General features: G+C 37.7%; 1 protein-coding gene across 1 annotated transcript in view; it reads left to right on the top strand.

The window, feature by feature from the left end:
- DCDC2 (doublecortin domain containing 2) overlaps positions 1 to 26,553 on the top strand; it is a 168,318-nt gene that overhangs the window by 129,940 nt on the left and 11,825 nt on the right. The window contains exon 8 of the mRNA XM_063098187.1: positions 16,278 to 16,378. Within this exon, the coding sequence (XP_062954257.1) occupies positions 16,278 to 16,378 (101 nt within the window). The remainder of the gene's footprint in view (positions 1 to 16,277; positions 16,379 to 26,553) is intronic.

Here is a 26,553-nt window from a genome sequence, read left to right as displayed (position 1 = left end):
AATGGAAAGTGTGGCCTCTAGGGGCTGTCACCCCCCTGTGCAGTCCCTTGCTTACTCAGATGCTTAGCTTGGGAACCACAAACATGCATACTATATATATATATTTCTCCTTCTCGTGAGCTTGCTCCAGCATTTCCTTGGACTTCACTTACAAAATACAAGTTCAAGGATAAAATATTAAGAATTTCTTGATGATAACATCATAGCATTAAACCAATTAGTGGCGGGGAGGCTCTTAGAATGGGGTCCTGTGGGACTGCATAGGTCGCATGCGCATGAAGCTGACCCTGGTGCTGCATTCTGTTTTCTGTTTTCTTCTATTAACCCCCCTGCCCCCGAGTTGCAACTCATTAAATTGGTGTCACAATCCACTAATGGGTTATGATTGGCAGATTAGAAAACACTGGTAAAGCTGCTAAAAGCTTTACGGTAGACTCCTGTGTCAGATTACAATATCTGAATCCTGCTTTCACCAATTGCTACCTTCAAACTTGAGAGTATCTTTGTTTCTCCTATGTAAAAATGCAGGTAATAACTACTTCATAAAGTTGTTATGGGCATTAAATGAGTTAATATGTGTAATGTGCTTAGAACAATGTTTATCATATAATAAGCATCCAATATTAGCTAATTGTCATTATCAATATTGTTATTATTATTATTACTAAATTACATTTTGCTCTAGGTAAATGCTGAAGAAAAAATGTTTCTTGACTGATATCATCATTTCATAAAGTAGATATTTAGGAAACTTGTCCTAAAATAGATATTTAATTAAGTTTACTAATATTTGTTTCATAGTGTCTGGAAGTATGTGAAGTATAATAGCCAAATTAAATTTAATTTATACTACACTTCATGTGATAGAAATATTTTAAAAATTATATTTTAATAAAAACATTGAATGAAAGGTTACTTTATTTCTGTCTTCCCCCAAAATTAAAACAAGTAAGTAATTAATATTTATCAATTTTCAGTTAAGAAACAAGAAAGGATGTCTGAAAGATACCATTTCTTTAACTTAAGGAACCAGAATTATTCCTATTGGAATGAAATTTTTACATGATGAACTCCAATCATAGGTTAAAGTGGGAGGAGAATGTTTTCTATCTTTTTAAAAATGCAACATACATATGTTTTTGTTAGAGATTCAGACCAAAATTCATAAGTCATAACACTAAATGAAACGAGCACAGAATCTGTTGGATGCTTGATCACTACCTGTTGTTGGAGTAACATTAAATCACAGTGAGAAAAATGCTGTCTGATTTCTTTTGATCTGTTTTGAGTTTTCTTCCTTAATAGTTTCATAATAAATAGTACTATTTTATGGCCCATTTGCAAATTTCCCATCATAAATTGAGGCTACTGAGATCTCTTCCCATTGATGGTCTGGCATTTTATGTTTAATTGATTCCCTCGAATTTGGTACTAAATTAATATGTAGTCATTTTATATCTGGGTGTTTATATCAATTGCTGATATATGGGCATATTTGTGGTTAGGTAATCATCAATAGAAGTGCTTAAATGGACTTGTCTCAGGTTATCTTAAATAAAATTTGGAACATGGTGGATATTGCAAAGAAAAACATCTTATGAAAAAATTTCTTTTTATCTCCTATTCATTGACAGCAGTTTCTTGGCTTTATGCATAGTCAAAGAAGATATGTTAAACTGAGTATATTGTAACTTCCATTTTATGTTAAGATGGAAGATTAAACACCAATCAAAGCTAAGTTATATCTTTAGCCAAGACATCAACTCTGATAAAAATTTATCATCCTCTTCAAAACCTACTCTGGAGCAGATATAAATATCTGAAATGCTGAGATTCAAGAGATCTCGCTTTACTTGCTACTAATCTGTAAAGTGCTAATAAAGTTATATTAAAAACTCCCTTACTCAGATTTAATGAGCAATTCAGGCATATTACCTGTGCCAATTTGATTAGGTAAAAAAAAAAAATCCAATCCTTTTATTCAGGATGACTGATTTGCACTGATTTGCACATTTACACTTTATGTCACTTTACCTTGAAGGAGGATCACAGTTTACAATATCACTAGGACCTATCTTAGAATTTGATTAGCTTTGAAAGAGGTTCATACTTGGTTTATACTTATAGTAGTATTGGCATTAAACACATTATTTTAAAACACATTATTGCTAGTATTTGAAAGTAAATGTTGAAGCCTTAGGTTATTAAAGCTGTAAATCAGTAATAATTGGGATTAATAGCTTTTGAAAATACATATTCAGTCCATTTTTATTTTTATGTTTGAGCTAGGTATTTAATCCATTAAGTATATGCTGTATATATTATTTGGAAACAAATATTTAGAGAACAATTTCAGTCTTCTACCTTATGTTTATCAACTGCAGACACATTTTGAAAATTTACCCTCTTGGTTTATCTTTAGCTTCTGTTTTTTTTAGATTCATTGTATGGATTCCTAGTAGTCTTCTGAAGCTAAGGAGACTTTTATTTCTCTGTCCAAAATGATTGTTAATGAATTTTATTCCTTGGTGGTTTCATATATATTTTACACTCAATAGAATGCTTTCACTCAGGTGTGCAAGTAGAGGTGGCTTGTTGCCTGGGAGAGTGCTGCCCTATGGGGTTTGCTCCTCCTTGTCCTATGTCCTTTCAGTTCCCTACCCCCCTGCAATGGATTACCATGTTGTGATTCATTTAGGTATTTTAGCTAAGGTTCAAACTCCAATAAATGTTTGTGTTAACACTCTCTTTGTCACCTCTCTCCCCCCCGGGTGACGGAGATGCAAAGGATTACTCAAAGCCCATTTCTTCTGAGCAGTGAGAAGCCCAGAAGGGGTTAATTTTCCATGAACCCTAAAGAGAGAGGCATTCCTCCTCAGAAAATTAACACCAGACTGGGGTCTTCTCCCAGTGTTTATTCTCCTGGCCAGAAAGTTACAGAAAAGGAACATAGGTGGAGTTATGACTAAGTATAGTTATCAGTGAAGTAACAAAGTGACATTCCATAATGCAGTTTGTAAAAGGTCAAGTCGATCCACCAACAAAAGCTTATTCTTAGCAAACACTGTCTTTCCCTACAGCAATTTCCTCAGCATGTTTACATAACAATCAAGTAACTTTAGGTTAACTTTACCAAGGACATCTGTCCTTGAGCCTGCAATTTTGCTGTGTTACAATTCTTTATCTACAACAGAGACTTTAGCCTGGGGAAAGTTTCCTGTCTTTTGCAAGCTTAACATTTCTTTATGTAATTTTAAAAGGTTAGGCTAAACCTGAAACTGCAGGGCTTTGGAGGCTAGGCCCTGTGAAATACATTTGCTTTATTAATGTTAGTGCTCTCTACATGTTTGTATAGCAGGAATGATGGGTATATTCATGAAATACGGTTGTAGTTACATTTATATTATCAAGATTTTTTTTTTAAACTCAAATATTTACTTCAGTAGTTCTTTGTTACAGAGAACTATGAATAGAATTGTGATTTTTATACTGACTTTTTTTGGTTGTCTTTTAAAAAAATACTGACTTTTTAAATCTCATTCTTTTTTTTTAATAATTGAAAGATAATTGATTATACATATCTGTGAGGTACCATGTTGAACACAGGTATTGATATTCAACACAGTATGTCATCAAGATTAAGGTGATCTGTTTTGGTTTAACTTGGCCATGAATGAATGGTAATTGTTTGAGTTTCTGCAAGAAGGTTTGGATTTCACAAGACACGTTTCTGCATTAGGGACGTGGGTTTAGCCAGAGCTTTATGGTGCTGACATCTGTGATAAATTCATTGGAAGGCAAAAATGAGAAGAGACGGGATTTAACTCTCTTTCATCCCTTACTGCCTTCATGGCCTCAGACCTTTGGATTAGGTTTCACAGGGCTCTGGTCTCTCTTTACTTCACAGCCAGTCATCTTGCAAGAGTGGTCTGTACTGCCCGTCTTCACTTCATCACGTCTTTTTATACCACACCCCAACAGAATCTGATTTTCACACTCTACTAAAATTACCCTCACCTAGGTGACCGGGTCATCCAGATGCCAAAGCTGTAGGACATTTTAATACCGATTACTCTGTTGTTGTTGATGTTCTCTTTTCCCATGGTACCTACACTCTTTTTTCCCTTTTCCCTTTTGCTACTTCTTTCAATATTTGTGAATTTCTCTTGTGTCCACCCTTTAAATGTTGTTTCCTAGAATTCTGTCCCCAACCATCTTCTATTCTCATCCCAAATTCTCACCCAGACCCATGACTTTATCTATCAGCTGTATTCTGACAGTTCCCAAGTCTTTGTCCTTAGAGCTTTATCCTTTGGTTAGAGCATGATGCTGATAATACTAGGGTCCAGGGTTTGATCCCTGTACCAGTCAGCCACAAAACAACAGCAACAACAACAACAAATCCAAAACAAAAAGAACTTTCTCCTAATTAACAGACTGTATTTCCAACCACTTACTGGACATTTCTATCAGGATGCTTAACAGGGGACTCAAACCAATGCATCAAAATCAGGACTCATCGCCTGCCTTCCGAACACCCACATTCTCTTCCTTCCCTTGTCTGCCAGGTCATAATGAGTAGCAGTACTAACCACTCAGACACCCAAGCCATACAACTTAGAGTTCTCCTTCAACTCTTCTATCTCCCTCTCATCTCCCTCATCCAAGCAGTCATGGAGTCCTGCCACTACAACCTTTTAGTGTCTTGCAACCCCTTCCATCAGTCATATTGCCGGTGCCTTCCTTCAGTGGACACTTCCTGCAGTGTCCAGTCCTGCGATCCCATAGACAACACTCTGAGCTCCAGAGCCTCCTGATCCATCATGGCATGATCCTTCATTTCCCATTCCTTTTCTGACCTCTTCCCGCTACCAGCTCACTGCTCTCTCACTTTAACACTGCCTTTATGGCTTCAGCCTGACCCACATTGCAGGCATTCTTTTCAACAGTCTCAGCTGGTCTTCTCACTCTGACTTGGTATCTCCACCTCAGCGATATTGTCCAAGGTAGCCTTGAGTAATACCTTCCTTGTCTCCCCCTCCACTCACAGCCTGCCATGAATCCCCACCTGCTTCTGTCCAGGCAACTCTATTTCCAGGACACTCCCCTTCAGTTGCTCATCATCACCTTCAGGATCAAGTTCGAATTCTTGGCCATGTCAGACAAGGTTTTCTGAATTATTGCCCTCCGCACTTGCCAGCCTCATATCCTGCCAATCCCCAGCCCTGCAGCCACGCTGACCTGCCTACCATTCCTGGAGAGAAACACACGATGCCTCTACGCCTTTGCACATGCAGACCTTTCTGCCCAGAATGCCTTCCCCTGCTCTCCAGTGCCTACTTCCGCTTCTCTTTGGACTTGCAGCTTCTGTTTCTCACAAACCTTCTTTGACTGTCCTCCTGCTTCCCTGTTTCCCTTTCCTACTTCTATGCGTTCTTTTAATAGCCCTGTGTAGGCTTGCTTGCTACGCTTATCATTTTGTGCTGTTGATTTATCCGTTTATTTCCCCTGGTAGATAATAAGCATCTGGAGGTCAGTGCCTTGGTCATGTCTGTGGCTGGTGTCCAGAACGTGCCTGAGCATGAGGAAGTTCAGTAAATGTTTGTATAATAAAGAATAAATGAACAAAAAATCGAAGAGTGTAACAGAGTACTGTGTGTTGCTGTTATTTGCAAGTACTCCGTTTGTTACCATGATAAATTTCCTAGAGAACAGGTGTATGGCTAACTCTTTTATAGACTGGAATATGCAGGGTCATTTACAGGTAGTTGGACCAGCCAGAATTCAGAATAAGAATAGTGAATTTTAGAGCAAGATTGTAACTTCAAGTCACTGGGGGTGGAAAGAGGACCAGTTCAATTATTCTGATGAACTAAAACTAATTCACAGAGTAATTTTTAAAAGGATACAAAATTAGAAATGAAAAAGTAAAGCTATATATATTTGTTGGTTAAAGTAAACCTACGTAGAGGTACTTTATTATTCTCAGTCTCACATATCTGATATAGACTGTAGAAATCATATTAAAATTTATATAGGTTATAAAACGATTGAGTCATGAATTATACATATTTTAAATATGCGCTTTAATCTTTGTACTATGAATATTTCTGATTTTGATGAAAATATGAAACATCTGTATCTAAAAAGAATAAAATAGAAATGTAAAGATAAGAACAAAATTACCTGTGATCTGGGGAAATCAATGATAATAATCCTACTTTTGCTTTCTGTCTACACTTAGAATATTTTGTTACACTCATTTAAAGTTAAGGTAAAATAACTATGGCAGTTAAAATCAATTCTATGCAAATAGGAAATAGTCAAATTTATACATCACTGGCATAGCAGATGATATTTAATACCTTGGAGTGGGAGTTGGGGGATAGGAAGAAGCCAGATATTTCAAGCTGCAGGTGAGAAAATTCAGCCCATATAAATGTATGGATAAAAGTTATTTTCATGTAATATAAATTGCCAAAGAAAAATATGACTTGTGATATTCTTGTTTCTGTAAAGAGTTTACGTTTGAGTTTATGGGACATAATGAAACGTGGAGAAGGTTAGTAATTAAAAACAATTGGATTCCAATTAAATTAGATGCGCCAACATTAGCAATCATTTGATTAGTTCTTCAGTCTTCTTTCCGATGATATACTTTAATTCAGAGGGGTGGTGTCAGGAGGGGTAATGAATCAATTATAACAAGGATCTGAGGAGGGTTGGCTGGCATCCTTTCATAAGGAAGTGTCATTACATGTGGATCTGCTCTTCCTCTCTACCCTACTACGTGCTAAACTTCATGAAGACTGCTCCTACTAGGTCACCTTTCTGGAAATGCTTCTTTAATTTTCAGTAAGATGTCATAATGACAACAATCTATATCTGTGGAGAATTATATAGAAATTCAATATATTTCATATATGGGTATAGTTCACCTTAACAGTAAGCTAATGAACGTTATTTTAATATCACCTTCTTACCAATTTAAATTTTAATTCCACCTCTGGTGACTGATGTGACACAAAGAGTATTTTCTTGTGACTAGATCTACATTATTTTTCTATATTTCATATACTCAACACCATGAACTCTTTATTGCTTACATCTTTTTCCAGTAATCTACTGGGTTAATGAGCTACTTTAAAAAATTAACATTTTGTTTGAAATTTGTTTTAACATTTTTATTAGGCAATCTCAGTAGTAAATCATAGAAAAATGTATATAGTCACATTTTACTTTCTTGCTTACATATGAGCTTCAAGTTAATAGATATCTAAGATTTCCATAAAGTATTCAGAACTGGGCATTATGATGCTAATTTTCTTCTTAACTATCTTGATAAATCTCAATTGGTTTCAAACATTAAACATATTAAAGTATGGTTTATAATACTATTTAAGAATGATTTTTAATAGTTCTGGAATGTTAGCCTTAAATACTGATTGTCATCAGTAACTTGAATGTATCATTCATTAATCATGTGGTAACTTTTCTTATTTGAGAACATTAAAGCATCAGCATGTTAAACTAAATACTGATGCATTGAAACCAGGAAATGCTTTCATTTCAGCTGTTTTGGTTGCAGAAAGGCTAAAAACACACAAGCGTTTAGTTCATGTTTCAGTAGGGGAAACAGATTCATATTTATTAGGAATAACACAGTAATGATATGACTGCCTTCCCTCAGCAGCTCTGCTTTCATTTTGTAGATAATAAAATTCATAAGGGATAAGTGAAAAATAATTGAGGAGCATTTTTATTTTTTACTAGAGTGTGTGTTTGTTATTGCTTTATTGTGTAATTGACACTAAAATGTCTATTTATGATTCAAAGAAAAAAAGACTAGACTTACATTTGGGTGCAGTGTGCATCCAAGCATTGAATTTCATCCTTTGTGTAGTAATTGAATGAGAGCGTTATTGTGTATCAAATTTATCCTTGCTCTTTAGTATATTAGGGAATGGCTTTTATTACAAAGATTTTAGGTCGGAGAAAGACTTAAGAAATCTAGGAGCTGGCCGGTTAACTCAGTTGATTAGAGTGTGGTGTTGTAACACCAAGGTCAAGGTTTGGATCTCTGAACCAGCCAGCCGCCCCCACCCCCAATCCCTTTTCTTCTGGCAGATGTGTGGATTTCTGGGGGTGATGGTGGTGTTTTGCACCTTGTAGGGGAATGAGAAAGCGAAGTAATAATAGTTTGGGGAGGAAAACAAGAGGCAGAGGGCTCAAAAAAAGGTTTTCTGACGACTGCCTTATTAGTGCCTTATTAGCAGGAGGAACAGAGGCTGTCTGAGCTGCCTGCCGTCACGCAGCAGGTGACTGCAGGAATCAGAATGGAGATTTGTGGTGGCTACTGCCCTGGTATTCTTTCTAGACCATCATTTTTGGAACACGGTGTATTTGTTTCCTATTGCTGCTGTAATGAATTACCACATACTTGGTGGCTTAAAACAACACAAATTAATTATCTTACAGTTCTAGAGGTCAGAATCCCAAAACGGGCCTCACTGGGAAAGTCAAGGTGTCAGCAGAGCTGTGTTCCTTCTGGAGGCTCTAAGGAAGAATTGGTGTTCTTGCCTTTTCCAGTGTCAGATGCAGACTAGAGGCTGTCTGGTCCCCGCCATCTTCAAAGCCAGCAATGGCAGCTCAAGTCTTTTCCACACCGTATGACTCTGATGCTCCTACCTCTCTCTTTCACTTACAAGGACCCTCGTGATTACATTGGGTCATACAAGTAATCCAGGATTATCTCCCCATCTCAGGGTCAGCTGATTAGCACCCTTAGTTCCATCTGCAACCTTAATTCCCCTTTGCCATGTACTGTAACATATTTACAGTTTTCGAGGATTAGGATGTGGACATCTTTGGGGGGCCATTATTCTGCTTACCCCACATAACATTATTTGTTGATCCCTGTGTAGGTTGTACTGTAGTCTTCTTCCTCTTCAAACCTCTTTTTTCCACTTTCCTTCCCCATCCAAATGCTGTACTGCCAAGTGTGGCCAGATTGGAGCAAAACCCCTGTAAGAACACACTGAATTAATGGACTGGTCTACGGGCTTTGGAGTTGTTGGCTCCTTACAGTCCATCTCAATACAGCAAATATTTTTGAGTGCCCCCTCTTCATTGTTTCAACAAGTACATTTTTTTTTCTGACTGGTAAGGGGATCGCAACTCTTGACACGGTGTGGTCTGCACCACGCTCAGCCCGTGAGTGCACTGGCCACCCCTATATAGGATCCGAACCTGCGGCCTCGGCACTACCAGCACCGCACTCTCCCAAGTGAGCCACGGAGCCGGCTCTCAACAAGTACGTTTTGAAGAACTTCTATGTGCTGAGCACTGTTAAGTGCTGCATGTGGAGCAGTGAACACTATGGGCGTGGAGCTTACATTTTGGTGGAGACCAACAGACACTAAATTGCCAAGTAACAAACAAAAATCAGGTAGTAACAAGTGCTAGGAAGAGAATTAAAACAGGGCAATCTGAACGAATGGGTGGCTACTGGAACTGGAGTGAAAAGGGTTTCCTGAGATCTGAATGACAAGGAGTAGCCAATTGTGTGAAAAAGGGGAAAAGAACATTCCAGGCAGAGGGTGTAAGAAGTATAAAGCCATAAGGTGGGAATGAGTTTTCTGTTTAGGAACAGCATGAAGGTCATGCAGCTGGAGTTTAGTGGGCATGGGAAATGTCATATGAAACACAGTCCAAGGGAGAGTTAAATGCCAGATCACCTCTCTGTATGTATGCCATGGTAAGGAACTTAGATATCATGTGTGATGGAAAGATGTTGGAAGTTTCTAAGGTGTGGACTGAGCTAAATAGTTTTTTATAATCTATTAAAATCACTTGGCTATTGTGTGAGGGATGGATTATCAAATAGCAAGAGTGGAAGAGGAGGGATGCTAATCTGTAAGCTATTGCAATTGCCTGTCCAACAGATAATGGTGATTAGACCAAGTTGGTGGTGGAGATGGAAATAAGTGAGTAGGTTTGGGATATACAGTCATCTGTAAGTATCTGTGGGGGATTGGTGCCAGGACCCCCGTGGATACCACAGTCTGTAGATGCTCATGTCCCTTATATAAAATGGCATAGTATTTACATATAACCAATGCACATCCTCCCATATACTTTAAATCATCTCTAGATTACTTATAATACCTAATATAATGTAAATGCTGTGTAGATAGTTGTTACACCGCGTTGTTTTTATTTGTATTATTTTCTTATTGTCATGACATTTTTTATTTTTTAAAATTTGAATATTTTAATTTTTAAGCTCTTTAAAGCACTTCATGATTTCACAGAGTGTCTTCACACATATTTAAATATTTTTCATCTGTGGTTGGTTGAATACACCGATGCACAACCCACTGTTTTTAAAAATGAGATTGAATTGACAAGACAACGATGGAATGAATATAGGGAGTGAGGACAGGAAGGAAATAAGGACAAATCCCAGTAAGGACTGAGTGGTGGTGCTGTTTTTTGGGATGGGGATATGCAGGGAGCAGTTTGGGGTGGGGAACCAGAGTTCTGTTTTGGTCATGTTAAGGTTGAGATGCCTATTAGACATCAAGGTAGGATGTCAAGTTAGACACTTTGACAGATATTTATGTTTTGGGATCTGTGAAGAAGTTGGGGCTGAAGATATGTATTAGGGAGTCATTGGCATATTGAAGGTATTCGAACCATGGTCTTGATGAGATTGCCTAGGAAGAATGTGTCGATATAGAAGTCCCATAGTGCAGCTCTAGGGTCACACCCAACACGTAGGAGCTGAACAGAGGGGGATGGATTGACCAAGGACACTGAGAAGAAGCTGCTGGTGATACTGATGAAACCAGGAGAGTGAAATGAACAGAAAGAGAGAGAGAGAGAGAGAGAGAGAAAGAGAGAGATCACCTGTATTAAAAGCTGCTAAGAGATCAAGTAAATGAGACATAAAGGTGATTATCATATGGTCATTAATAATTTTGACAATAGAAGGTCCTATGGGGTGCTGCTGCAGAAGCTGGATGAGAAAGAGTGGGGGAAAATGTGGAGGTAAGGATGAGACAGTGACTCCAGACAGCTAAGCACTGGGTGCTCTGCGAGGGTGGGGCATTACATGATGATGTTTTGTATCATTATCACTTTATGCAAGAACCTACTATTCCTACCTATAGAAGAGTTGACTTTTCTTTGATATACAGGCATCTGTTATTATACATACTCTGTACAATTAATTTTGGAGGTAACAAAATTGCTATAATTGAAACAAGAAATAATTGCACAAACAGTTGCAAATTATACTAATGCTTACTGAAAGGGGACCTAGAAGGGATCTTGTGTGCAAGTCTATTATTGGCACACTGAAAGTTCACAGATGGGCAGTCTATGGCAAAAGGGTCACTTACCTCCTAATGTTGGTACAGAGGAAGGCTCGATTCCTGTTTTTGTGAAAATTCTGAGTGACACTAAAACTGCTTCTGTGTCTCATTGGAGGCGAGACACCTCTACGCTAGGTGGCACCCACCCTTGGTGAGTTGTGGTTGGGACGTCTGACGTTGCTATCACAATAACTGCACCACCATCACACACAATAATTGCTGTTATGATCTAAATTCACCAATTTACCATGGAAGTCTAAATTAGCAGCAATAAAGGGAAAGTGGTAAGGTTTTAAGTGCTTGAATATATTGCCCTTGATGAAAAACGCAATACTTTTGCAAATTTTTCATGAAATCTACCCTTAAAGTAGGTGTTTTAAAATTTTCAATGTTTTATCTTTGACTTTTTCCATGGAGTGTGTCTTCAGTTGCTTTGTGCTTTGGCATTGACAGAAGGGGAACATATCCTTATTATATCATTCAAATTCTTTTCCATTGTAGTTTGGCTTTGATGGCAATTCTTTGATGTCAAATGATTTTAATTTTCTGATTTAAGGCCTGATTTACTTTTGAGTATTCACATAGGCCCAGTGATGTTGGCCCTGGATGAAATATATACACATCCAAATTTTATTCCAGATAATACCTCTAGGCAATGCCAAAAAGTTTGGTGTTTGTATACTGTGTTGTATTGTTAGTTCAGTTTAACAAACGTCTTCTCAAAGCCTGTTATGTGGCTGACATTGTGGTAGGCACAGGACTCAGAAAGATGAAAGCTGTGGTCTATGCCTGAAGGAGCTTGTGATCTAGCAGAAAGGGGGCTGAATTGGTAAAGAAATCAATAAAAGTGCATGTGGTTCATGAATACATGAAGTATGTGAGATAGGGACGTGGTGCATTGAAGGGAGCTATCGGTTCTGTATGGTTTTGGGGTTGGGGATAAGATTGGAGGCGATTTTTCTAGAGACATTGACAGCTGAATACATAGACAATGACACTGAATAGGATTTGAACCATGAGTAGGACTCCAACAGGCAGCCACCCAGAGACAGGACACAGAAGCAATAACTTGGACATGGAGGACATGCAAAAGGGAAAAGCGAGGTGGTACTGTGACCTACATGTTCCTTGGTCCTGGTTGCACGTGGGTTACAATTACAGTCACTCCATGTGATGAAAGGGCTGTGTGGTAATGTGGAGTTGAGGGGATGTCAGTGGAGTTGAAGAGTCAAAGCATTTAGGCCAGGGTATGGAATGGCTTGTAACGTGGATATAGAAATTACTCAGATGGTGAGATGCAGGATGGGCGAAATATGGGCAAGTGAGGTTTACTTTAAAATGAGGTAGAAGGAGCATTCAGAGAAGAGGCTGAGGATTTATGTGAGTTAACTGTGTCAAAACATGCCAGCATGCCCAGGGGATAGATTTGGAAGGGAGAATTAAATGCTAGGCAGAGTGGGTGAGGGTTAGGTATATAGGGGCACAGAGCAGGAGGGGAATCAACACGTGAGAAAGAGATTAAACTGGGCACTTGTCTTTTGTCTTACATTTTAATAAACATTTAGTGAGGACTTTTTGTGTGCAGTGCACCATGCTTACTCTTGGAAAACAAGGACTTATGAGACGGGGAAGGAGCTACAGTCTATGCATGTAGAAAGATAAACAGCGCATGTCTCTGTGATTTCTTTCTACGAGATGCTAAGCCCTCAAAGAGTAGCCTTTTCATATTTCCCAAAGTAATTATTATGCAGTAGGTCTTAATACATGTCTACCAATCAATGAAATGAATAAAATATACCCTGTTCACTTTAAAACTCCTATTTTTTTATTATTCAGTATTGTTTATTAATTATAGTATAGTACCACCATATGTAGCAATTTATTATATTTTCAAGTAACATTTAATAGCATGAGAAATGCTCATGATGTTTAAGGTAAAAAAAATTTTAAAATGATAATATACAATAAGATCCCAGTTTTATGAGTGTATGTGTGCAAGAGAGAGAGAAGGAAAGAGGGAAAGAGAAAGAAAGAGAGAGGGAGTGAGAGAGCTGTCAAAATATTAGTGATGGCTATCTCTGGGTCATGAGGTTAGAGAATGTTATTTTATTCATGTTCCAAATTTTTAAAAATGAACAGTATTATATAAACAATTTAAAACAAAAATGCTATTTAAGATACTCTATCTTTAATTTTATGTAAAATTTATAGTAAAAATTAAAATCCTAGCAGGCTTTATCCTATCACAAAGTAATTTTATGGCTTTTCTTCCTTTTTTGGGTTCACTGTTTATTTCTGTGAATTCCTTTCTGACCTTCATTTCTAGCTCCGTGTTGTTAAAAGGGATGGCTTAAAGATCTTAGTTCACTGATGAACAAAACCTTGCCCCCACACCAAGGCAAACCCTTCCCCCCCATCTTTGTGTTCTCTGTTTGTGTCACTGTACACAATGTTGAGCTCTGCCGATTTGTCTCTTTGTGGTTTATATCCTTATGGTTGCCATTTTCCATTTCAGTGCCCTTTCAATTTTATTTTATTTGTTATTATCGATTGTATTCTTTTCTGGTGGAATGCTTTTTCTAAAACACATCTGCAAACCATTCATAATGCTGCTTGGATACAGTTAAACATTTCATTGAATGTGAGTATTAAGAATATATTCCTTTGGTATTTATAGGTTTCTCTTTGTAGTCTCTTTATAAGCAAGCGCAACAGTTGGATACAGAAATGTCACCCGAAAAGTCATGTACATAAGTCATAATGTTAGTCTGCAGAGTCCAGCATCTGATCGTGATTGTTGTCTTCTAAGCCAATTTCAGACGGTAGAAATGAATGTCAAACATACCTAATTTCCCCCCCTTCCCTCCCTCACATGGCTGTATCTTCTCTGCTTCATACCACTTTGCTATAGCCCTTACCTATTATAGCCCTTACCTGGGTACACCTGATTGGTGGTGTATTTATTTCTGTCTCCTCATTGTACTGTAAACAACTTGAGGGAACAGTCCACATCTCATTTATATCTTAGGTTGTCACATTGGCTCACATGTGCCTTTGGTCCTCAACAAATGTAAAAATATATTTTACATTTAATTGAGAGTAACTTCATAACTTTAGCAATATGAAGTATTATTATATGAAATGCATTAAATAGTTGTGCTCTGGGAAACAAGCTTCGATTAGAGAAGGATTTTAAGACAAAAGGTAAAAATCATATTTTATAGACTAAGCATAATCAAATACTGTAATAGATTACCAGGGAAGGAGGTAAAATCTCAATCCCCAGAGAGCCTTAAAAATTGGACAGAGAAACATCTGTGAGAATGGCTAAAGCATTAAACCTGCCTTGAGGCAAGTAGATAGACAGAATGACGAATGGTTCTGTAATTCTTTGATTATGTGGTCTGGAGAAGAGAAGGCTGAGTGGAGACATTAAAACTATGGAAATATGGAAAACAGCTATTATTGCTTTCTAGAGGAAAGGAAGTTGAAGGAGCTTAACCTGAAGTCTTAGAGACTTAGGTTACATTTTACAATTAAGGATTTAAAGCCATAGATTGCGCAAATCTTGTGGAAATCTGCGAAATAAATGATATTGATCTTTTTGTGAAACATGGAAAATCAACTCCATGATTCTGTTGCAGTAAAAATATTTTTTACATTACTCTGAATAGGGAGAATTATTCCAATACATTATAGTGAGCATATAGCATTCTTTTGGGAAAGGAAAATTTCTTTAAAAATTTTTTAAAAAAAATTTAATGTTAGCATATTCATTCTTACAAATTGTGATATTTCTTTATGCCCTTTGCCCAACCTATCACTTCCCAAACTCCCTCCCTCCCTCCCCTCCATCTCTGCAATCCTTAGGTTTATTCTCTCCTTCTGAAAATTCAATGTATTGTTGCGGTCTTTCTTTCTTTCTTTCCTTCTCCCTTCCTTCCTAGCAGCAAGCTATGAGTGAGAACATGCGGTATTTCTGTTTCTTTGTCTGGCTTACTTCATTTAACATAATTTTCTCCAGACTCATCCATGTTGCTGCAAATGGCAGAATTTCTTTTTTTTTTTCATGGCTGAGTAGTATTCCATTATGTATATACCACATTTTCTTTGTCCAGTTGTGTGTCGATGGACATTTAGGCTGGTTCCATCTCTTGGCTATTGTAAATAGAGCTGCAATGAACATGGGAGTGCAAGTATCCCTTCAACATGATGATTTCCATTCCCTTGGATATATACTCAGCAGTGGGATTGCTGGATCCTATGGTAGATCTATCTGTAGTTGTTTGAGAAACCTTCATACTGTTTTCTGTAATGGTTGTGTCAATTTAGTCCTATCAACAGTGTAGAAGAGTTCCCTGGGAAAGGAAAATTTCTGAAAGTAGCATTTTAAAGCACCAAGCATCATCTCTGTTTCATGGGTAGGAGAGACAATGGAGATAATAATCGTGAAGTTCTTCCCATTTTAATGCTTATACAGGGTTGTATTATTAAATTAGCAGTCACAGGGTGAGGAGGAGTCTGGGACAGGGCTTTACTGTGCTGCTTCAGCTTTGTTTTGGCCACTGAATCTTTTCCCAGTGAAAATGTAGAAGAACTGGGGGGCGAAGTGCTACAAAAATCTTATCACTAAAATGGGAGCCAGAAAATACCTATTAAAAAAGAACCACCACAAAAATAAAAACTTCGCGAAGTAATGCATTTTTTAACTGGCTCGATCTAACCATTCCACAGTGTTTCTCTTCTTCAGAACATCATGTTGCACATGATAAAAACATTCAATGTTATCTGTTAACTTAAATTAAAAAAAAAAAAAATTAGATATTTGACTGTAATTTCAGCATTCAGCCACGTGATGTCACAACGGGATTTAGATTTTCGCTGTGTTTGTCTCTATAGATGAAGGCATTTTCAAAGCTGGAGCAGAGAGGTCTGAAACACGGGGAGCAGCAGAAGTCCAAGAAGATGAAGACACTCAGGTTGAGATTCCCGTCGATCAGGTAATTTCCATGCCTTGAAAAAATGTGTAAACCAATCACTACTGTTTTTCTTTCAAGTTTTGTGTTATCTGCTACATGCTGTTCTGTACATATATTAGTTAAACCCCCTCAGGTGCTAGGTAGCTGAATGACCTGAAAAACATAACAAAACACACTTCAGTTTTTCCTAGGATTCCTACAAAGAATAGCCATTTGGACTGAGTCTTTTTTCTTTAATATGGAAAATGGCATATCTTTCATGAACAACATCAAAGAGCAATATGAGATGGAGTTAGGTATGAGATACGAAGAGAGAAAGTTTGATACAAAAAAGTATTGGCTTGGGATGTTTATCTAGAAAAAAAATCTTCTCCATTTAGAAAAGCATTAAAAAAAATGTCATGAGATTCTCTCCTTTAGGGTCCTTGAAATTGTGGTTGGAATTTGTTTTTCGTAAAGGAATTGCTTATATAAATGCAACTCAAATATTTGCTATGTGCATATTGATTTTCTTTCTTAGGCCAGTGGAACACTGTACTTTCAGGAGTGTGTGTGTGTGTGTGTGTGTGTGTGTGTGTAACACACACTCACATGTGCTTATACAGGGGACTAAGTAGTGTTAATTCTGGCTAAATAATGCAAGAAATAGAAGTCAGTTATGCTTTTTAATACCATTCAGCAGCCTTCTTACAATTCTAAGTGGGGGATTGGTGTTTAGGTGGTGGCGGGGGTGGGAGGGGGAATGGTAATCCTAGACTCAGGGGACTGGAGAGAGGTCACTGGAAATTGCCCCTTGCCCTCTGACTATTGTGGGATATTTCCTTTTCTAAAAGCAAATTTCACAATCCGGCAAATTCCACAGATGATCTCACTTGTATTTGTCTTAGTGCAGCAGTGAAATTACGCTTGATTATTCCACAGGCATTTTCTGCAAGTGTTGCCTACCCGAAGAAAAGCCTAATGTGCTAAAAATCATGCAGATTTCAAAAATCCAATTTATTATCCAGGATTAGCTATAACTAATAATTTTTCATAAACTCCAGTTATAGGTATTTTTTTTTCCTGAGGGAAAATGGAATTTTAAGTCTTCTGGGAAGCTATAATTAAATATTATGTTTTAAGACGAAGAGTAATTGTTGTGTATATACAACACCTAATGGTGCAGAAACCAAGACTAATTTATATTCTAAGGTCAAAATGCCAGATATCAAGAGAAAATCATAGCATTATTAGCAAAAGAGAAATCTCTCTGTTAATCATTTATTTAACAACTTGAAAAATCTGTGAGAGGTATTTATTATGCTTTTAAGTTTAATCATAAGGAAGGGGAGTCGGGAGGGAGAATTGATCTCTGATAACACTTGAACAACCTTGGATATGTGTCTGCAGAACTTTATTTGACTTGTGAGCGCTAGCATATTAACATGCAAGTAAGCAAGAGAAACTGAGACGCAAATTGGTAAAATCTGGACAACGTCAACAAATTGATGTCAGGTTGAATAAAGCCAGGTAACAAAAGGACAGAATGACTTTCTTATTTGACTCTGTTGTTCTTGGCGTTGAGATTTTCTAGTTCATTTGGTTGGCACAAGAAGCTTATGAGGTCAGGTCTTAGAGCCATTCTCTCATGTATGGTCTGGTGACCTTGCTCTGTTATAAATATTGTGAAAAACTGAGTGGAGAGATTAGTATGAAGCCCATTAGCTCCAATAAAGTCAGAACACTCTCTGAGGACATGCCCCACTGGTAATTTGCATTAAACAATAGCTACCATTTATTAAGTACCCACTGAGTGCCAGCCATGGGACTAGGCATTTTTATCTCATATCATTGTGATGACAGCCCTGTAGGATAGGTCTTATCATCCCCATTTTATACTTATATGTAGAAAGAAAGTGAGCTCATATAGGTGAGATAACTTGCTGGAGTAAAGTACTGTTAAGTAGAGGAAGTGGGACTTGAATGCAGGTCTGTCTAACTTCAAAGCAGAGGGGTGATCTGAGGGGGGAGGGAGAATATTAAATGAAAAAAAAAAAAAAAAGCTGATTATTAACCCAGGGAAGGAATAAGTTCCTGCATAAGAAAGGAAATGCAGTCATTGTATACTACTTGGCTCAGCTGTAAGTCATATTTACATACACTCTTTTCCTGTCATCTAAATGTTCCATGTTGAAATTTTAGTCAAAAGGCCATGAAAAAGAGTGTGTGTACACGTGTGTGCATATATGTGTGTGTGTATGTAAATATCATGTGCAAATTGGCCACGTAACTTATCCATTCCTGAAAAGCAGATCAAGTTTGGAAGTAAATATCGAGGTGGTTCTCCGTGGATCTCTTGTGTTTCTGCACATCTTGTGTAAAGGCACTGCCTGCCTTTGTTCTAGACTATCTTTTTAGGGATGCTTGTATAGTGAACAGCCTGGAAGGACAGAGATAGTGACTTTCTCTGGAACAATCATTCTCAACTGGAGGTGATTTTTGCCTCCAAGGGGATATTTGGCAATTTCTGGGGACATTTTTGGTTGTCAGAACTGGGGGTGTACTGCTGGCATCTAGTGGGAAGTGTCCAGGGGTGCTGCTAAATATTTTGCAATGTACATGACAATCCTCTCAACAAAAAGCTATCCAACCCAAAATGTCAGTAGCACTGAGATTGAGTAACTCTGCTCTGGGACAAGGTCCAAGTCTGTTTATTGTCCGGTATAATAAAGATAACATCTCCCTATGATGCAAAGGCAGTCAGGTTTACTGCTCATTGTAAAAGATTTGATGCCATTGAATTGTACACTGAAGACTGGTTAAAATGGTAAATTCTATGATATGTATATTTTACCATAATAAAAATATTTGAAAAGAAAGATTTGGGTTCTTAGGTTCCCAAAGCTTGGGGTTCTTCCCCAGAACCACTGTGTGTATCACTTAGCCCCCTTCTCATTGCCTTGTGGGAATGGGGCCTTGGGTGCAAATGCTGATACTCTGGCTACTGCTATTGCTGTGAGCAATGAAGTCCATTGTCTCTGACCCATAGTCTCATGTCTTCTGCCGGCATCCGTAAAACTGTGGTAGGTAACATGTTCATTTATAAGTAGGGTAAAACTTCAGACCTTTCATAGTCCTTGATAGCTTCTACTGGTACCATCTAGCATGTATGTTTGTGTGTATGCATGCATGTGTATTTGCATGTGTGTATGTGTTATGGGGCATTGTGGATTAATTCCAGCTAAGAAAAAGTCTGAGCTCTTTCCACGATCCAGACTCTTTTCATTAGTTAGAGTCAATTTAATAATTATGAACCCAGCATTACTTCCAAACCCATGGGGAAACTGAAGAATGTTCACATTCTTTTATGTATTTGGGGAGTCCAGAACAAATATCTTTTCATAGAGAAGAGTTTAGGTCTAATAAGAATAAGGCACTCTTTAAAAAATTACTTTTTTTTTTTCATGCACATTTCAAATCAATCTGGGGTTGGCCATCAGCAATGGAGCAAGTGCCTGATTAGCCGGTACCTGTGATTGTACCCTGGCACTGATGATGCTTTTCCAAGCTAAGGAGGCGAGAAATGAGCCTGCTCTATTTTAGTTAAGTAAACTGACCCTGGTAATTAAGGATCAGGCAAGAGAATCCACCATCTCAGAAACACAGGCAAATAAATACCTATAAAATAACAAAATAAATAATCGTATTTTGGATTTGGTTCCATTTGATAGAGAGAAGAAGGAAGATGGGAATGGTAACTTTAGAGTGGTTTTGGATTGTTTTATAACTTTTCCCATCAGTTTGTAGTTGATTTTGAGTAGTAAAATAATGAGAATTGCAAAATGTTTTGATGCTGTTTAATTAAATAACATGTAAGCCAGCATCATGAACAGTACAGCAGTGAAGGTTTTTGTTTTGTTTTGTTTTGTTTAAATTGGAGGTTGTGATATACACTCTTTATTTATTTATTTATTTTAAATTTACTTTTTAATCACAGTTATACACATAATATTTTAAAAGTAAACCAGTTCAAGAAGGATTATAATGAAAATAGCAACCACTTCCCATACCCCTTCCCACCTGAGTTCCTGTTCCACAGAGGTAACTGATTTGAACTAGTTTAGCTATTTCTCATGGATTACACTGCTGTATTTCTAAAACGTACACCCCTAGCCCCATTTTAATACCTCTGAGATCCTCGGGTCTTAGCAAGTGATGGTGTGTCATAGTTTAATCGGCATTTAAAAAATTCTTTTATTTTTAGATGTACATAAATAGTAGAGGTCCTTTTAATTGGTGGTTTCTCAAATTTGATAATGAAATAAATCTCTTGCTTTTATTTTTCAAATTTATTTATTTTCATTTTTTTATTGAAATGATTATATGTATTTGTGGGATAGAGAGTTGGCCATCAATATTTGTGTATAATATGTGATGGTCAAATCAGGATTATTAGCATATTCATCATTACAAAATGTAATTATTATTTGTGTCCATTATCCAATTTCTCTCTAACCCACGTTCCCCTCCCCCTTTCCCACCTCGAGTAACCACAGTTCTGTTCTCTCCTTCTGAAAGTTCAGCTTAGTATTATGGTGGTGATTTCTTTGTTTCCTTATTTTTCAAATTTAGTTGTTATTTATTAACTTTCTATCTAATGACTATGGAAGATGATTATTTAGATCTCTAACTTTTTGCTTATTGGACCGGGTACTCAATGGGCTTTTTTATTCTGAAAACATTTGTTTTCAATTGTGGAAAAAAATTACTGAATTATTTCTTTGATAATTTCCTTCTCTCCATATATCTACTCTTTTTGGAACTCGAGGTATTTGGATATAGAACTTCCTAGATTGATCCTCTAATCGTCTCTCCTACTTTCCATCTCTGTGGATTTATTTTATACTTTTTTTCAACTTTCTCAACTTTTTATTTTTTTAAACACAAAGCCTCAACTTTTATTTACCATTTATTGTTTTCCCCCTGGTTATCATATTTTTTTTTTAACTTCTAAGAGCTCTTTCATATTCTCTAGATGTTTCTTTCTATAGCATCCTATTCTTGTTTTATGGATGTAATATCTTTCCTTATGTCTCCAAGGATTGATGCTCTATTATTTTAAACTTTGTTTTCCGGGCCAACCCCGTGGCTCACCCGGGAGAGTGCGGCGCTGGGAGCGCAGCCTGCCATGGGTTCGGATCCTATCTAGGGATGGCCGGTGCGCTCACTGGCTGAGTGCGGTGCGGATGACACCAAGTCAAGGGTTGCAATCCCCTTACCGGTCACAAAAAACAAACAAACAGAAAAAACCCCAACTTTGTTTTCCTGCACTGTCTTTGTTTCTTCTGAGTTTCCTTTTTGGTTTCTTTGTTTCTTTCTATATTTTGATCTCTGTCTCCATGTTAGAGACTTTCCTTGGCTGTCTGATTAAGAGTTTAGAGTAAGGTATTAAAGAAACTGTGTGCATAGGCAGAGCTCATCAGGCCAGGGGAGTTTCACTGTGGGGTGACTGTTTTGGGCCATTTTATTGGCAGACCCCCTCTAATTTTTAGTATCTGTAAGTATTGCTTTTTTGGGCTGGCCTATTTCCTTTGAGAGGAATCTTTGATTCTCTTGCCTTGGTGGTGTAAGCCTGGCTGTCAACATTTTGGGATCTGACTGTGGAAAGGAGGTTCAGGGGTCTTGCCATTAAGTCAAGAGATTTATTCTCCTTGGCTTCAATACAGTGCCCTTATTCTCAGCTGTGCCTGAGTCTAGCTTCCCTACAGTTCAACAGAGAATAAACCTGCTGTATTTCTCAAAGGAGGTGATCCTGGGGCAGGGGTGGGAGGGGTATCTATCTGCTTCTTTTAAAGTCTTTGAGCCAATCCACTGTTCTTAGCTACACCTGTCTAGGACTCTTATGCCAGAGACAGATGGTGCTTCCAATCCCCAAGCCTTCTGCAGGCATTTCAGTATGCAAGGGCTTGCTTCTAGGCTTCCTCTTTCTGCAGCCTTAAATTTCAGCTTCCTCAGATCTGCTGTCATTGGATCCATGTCCACTGGCTTTAGTTTCCCAAATTTTATGGTTGTTATTTCCTTCTCAGTCTTCTGTGTCCATATGGGTTCATTCCTTTTTAAATTGCTTTTACCGATTCTTTAGAGGGACATTAGAAGGGAGCTAAGAAAAAAGAAATACATTTGTTCAATCTGCTGTGTTTCACCAGAAATCACTTTCATACCAATCCATCAGAAGGAAAATAAACTGTCTTCATAGAATCTATACTAGAGATGGCAAACTGGCGGGCTGTGACCACATTCCCTGTGAGAGAATCTTCTTTGGCTGGCACAGGGCTTACAATAGCAGTAGGCCACATATTCTTGTTTACCACAAGCTGCAGTGTTTTCTGTTGTCTAACACCTGTTCTCGATGACACTTTATGTTATCCGCCCACACCTAGGGTCATTTGAGTTTGTGACTATTGGTCTACACATTTAGAACATAATGCCATTTTAAATAATCTGCACCCTAGATGCTATAACCAGAAACAGGAGGCTTGAAATCCAAATGTGCCCATTGCCATGGCTTTGTTCTCCATGTCTGGACTTGGTCTCAAAACTGACTCGACCTGCTCCTTGTGGATTACCGGCATTCACCTGCATTTTCTCTCATGAAAGGCAAGCTAGAGGAAGAGCTTATTTGTGTTACTTTTTCATGTACAATAAGACACTCAGGGAGAGGAAGGGGGTAAAAGGAGGAATTGGTAAAGGGACCTGAAAATCAATTATATTGTATATTGATAAATTAAAATAAAAAAAAAAAAAGAGGAAAGAGCCTGCTTCCTCTGACTGGATCCCCAAATGTTCTTCAGTGAAATGTACTTACTAATAGAATTGTAAAAGGGTTAGCACCAGAAGGGAACCTGGTGTAAACTCCTTATTTTGCCGTTGAGGAGACAAATCCCCATAGTTGGGAAAGCCATTTTCCCACATAGACACAGCCTGTTGGTGGTGGACTCAACACCGGGGCCCAGGGCCCTGGCTTCTGGTTTGGTACCTCCCTGAACACCTCAAGGAAGGGACATGAGGAGATCAGGAGCTTCTTATGGTCCCATAAATAGCAAGATATTCTGTCTGAGTAGAGAGCCACTTGACCTTCACTGCCTTCCCTGAACCAGAAGGAATTATGTGCAAACAACATGTCTACCATTCTTTATTTTCAAGTTGTATCCTCTTGGGAAATCATACTCAATGTTTCATGCTATAAGCATCTCTTACAGCCTCAAGAGTTAGGATGAGCATGATTGGGGTTCTTAATTTCCCTGCACAGCATCAATACGGCTGTTTGTGGCATCATGTTTATAGATTTGTGTTTAATTAATAGAAAGGGTGTTAAACATTAAAATGTAGCCCTGAGGGATTTCTGATGTAAATGAAAGAAAATCAACATTTTTCACTTCTCAAGTGAAGAAATTTAATGGGAATTTTTTGTCGTTGTTGTTCTAATCATGACTAAATATTCTCATGCCATTTAAATATATGTTTTCAATTTATTATATATTCTCACAAGATCTTGTGGAGCTTGAAAGTTGCCGGGTAAGCCCATTTCTAGCAGGTGGCTGGTGGCTGGCGAAAGCTTCACTCTGCTTCTGTACTTACAGGTTCATGTCTCTGAATATAACCACCCTTTTTGTAGATCTTGGTGCCTTCAAACCACATCTAAACTTTTTTTTTTTTCTGTGAAAGTAAGCCTCTGAAAGCTGAAAACAAGAAATGGCACTTTGCTATCATGAAAAATTGAAACTGATTATTTCAAAACACCTCATTCGACTTGGGTAGGAGATGACTTTAGTTTCCATGGGAACAGGAATAAAAACAAGCGTGATAACTTCCGTACTTTTGACATCTATGCCTGAACTCTGCCACGAAATCCACAGAAACACCTTCTACCCCCAAACCTGTCACAAATCCACACACTTTCCCAAATTTCAAATGTAACAAATGTTACATGGAGAAGTAGACATCTAAGGTAGTCTTTTAATTTTTATTGGTTCAGATCTCCAATTTCTAGGTGTGGTATATTTCAGGAAGAGAGGACTGATAGGTGGGAATGCAGAGGAGGGTTTGGTGGTGGTTAGAGAGAATATATTGACTAGAAAATTCTAATTTGTGCTGTTACTTCAGATAGCAAAGGTCTTAAGTATTAAAACACATCCCTCGTGAATTCTGATGTAAATATAAGAGCTATCAACATTCACTTCTAAAGTGGGCTGGACATGAGCTGTAGTGTCTGTTTGGATGCCTTTCCTGGTTTCTAATTTTTGGCGCTGCTGTTACTGTCAGAGATGTGATGTGAGTTTAAAGTGTAAGTCATTTGGGCAGCCCCGTCTGTCTGTGGAAATACCTTCCAAGTAATTGATGCTTTTGATAGCTTGTGTCTTATTTCCATATGATTTCCATATTCCATCTTCTCCCCCTTACGACTCAGGAATCCTGAGTTAACCTTAGTAAGTGCATGCATATTCTCTAGAAAACCTGAATACCTATTGCTTCCCCTGAGCTGCCCCCTCTAGGATGTAGCCAGAGATAATAACTACCAGACTTTTTCTGTCTTACCATACAAATCAACCACTTTCTCAGAATGTCAGTTACAAAATAAATAGCAAGATATGAATGGAGGCAAACTCAGGCAAAATGCACTCAAAGTGCCAATGCTGGTGTCATGTGAAGGAGAAAATTGGTATTGGTTTTCCAATAACAAATATTAAGAGCAATTGCTTATGAAAAATAATGTGCTTTTTAAAAAGTAGAAGTCCATACTTTCTTATGAAAAAAAGCCGCTCTGTTTAAAGGTACCTATTATTAAAATTATACATATATATGTAATATGCTCCCTAATCTGATTGTACTCTGGATGCACGCCAGAGAAGCTGTGAGGCTGGAATCATCTAAGTTTACTATTATGTACATCAGTTTAATGAGTAGTTGAAGTAGAGTATAATGAATACCCTTTTTCAACTTCAGTGAAACATAAGAATTGTGCTTTACAGAGAGTATAGTATTACACAATTACTTATAGGTGCAAGTGATTCCTGCAATTTCAGGATGTATGTACTCCTTGCAGAAACAATTTCTACCTGAAAACTGGTTCTTTTAAAATTTTAGTCACAAACTGACTAAAATTTGACGTAAATGTCAGGGAAGATGACTTTAAGCGTAGGGAAAAATATCTTTCTGATTTATTGCTTTTGCAATGACAGGTTTCTCGTTTATAACCTACCTCTTAATAAACAGTAGCATGGTGATGTAATTAGAATAAATTTCCTAGAACTCTCTTTATGGTCAAAAATTATTCTGTCCATAACAGTCAGTTCTGTTTTCTCCCAGCTTTCAATAAGCTGACTGATCATTTTTAAGATAAAAATGCAACCTTCATTTAAAGAGACCTTATTTCAAGGCATTATTACAATTAGAACTTTTAACCCAAAATGCTTTTTTTTAAAAAAAATGTAAAGTGGTGTATTTATAAGGATATTGTGTTATATGTGGTTTAGAGCCTTACCATGCTAAGTGCTAACTGGGGACCAGGATAGTGTCAGCATCACGAGCAGGTATTAGAAATGCAGAAGCTCAGAACTTCTGACTCTGAATCTGCGTTTAAGAAGCTCCCCTGGTGAAGGGGAAGCACTGGCTCAGCAGTCACTAAGCTGGAAGTTACTATTTAACATTGAATTGACTTTGGGATATTCCTTTGCTCTCTACGTTCATTATCTTGTGGAAAATAGTTATTACAATCCAGTAGTCAAAAAAGAATTCAGATTCCTCCATCACTACTTGTGGGACTTTGGGCAAGTTTAGGTAACTCCCTATGCTTCAGTTTCCTTATCTGCAAATTGGGATAATAACAGTATTTTCCTGAAATGATTGTTGTGACGTTAGCTTAAGTACGATTGCACATCTGAGGTGCATAGAGCTGGCCCCAGGTACCTGGAAGAGTGCTCAATAAATGTGAGCTTCGTCCCCACCATCAGCACTTTTCTGAAGGCATGCATGATGCTGCCTTTTATCTGTAGGAGGCACATTTGTGTTTTATTCAAGACAACGAATTCCAACAGTCTGTGGTGATGGGAACGAAGATGAATAAGAAAAAAGCCTTGCTTCAAGAAGTTTCCAGAGGGCCTGCATAGAACCAAGGCTGGTGTTTCCCCATTATTCTGTAATCATTCCAAGCATTTTGG

The sequence above is a fragment of the Cynocephalus volans genome, chromosome 5 (genome assembly GCF_027409185.1).
Source record: "Cynocephalus volans isolate mCynVol1 chromosome 5, mCynVol1.pri, whole genome shotgun sequence".
NCBI classification, from domain to species: Eukaryota; Metazoa; Chordata; class Mammalia; order Dermoptera; family Cynocephalidae; genus Cynocephalus; species Cynocephalus volans.
The sequence above is the reverse complement of the archived record's forward strand: the minus strand, read 5'-3'. Positions and strand labels throughout refer to the sequence as shown.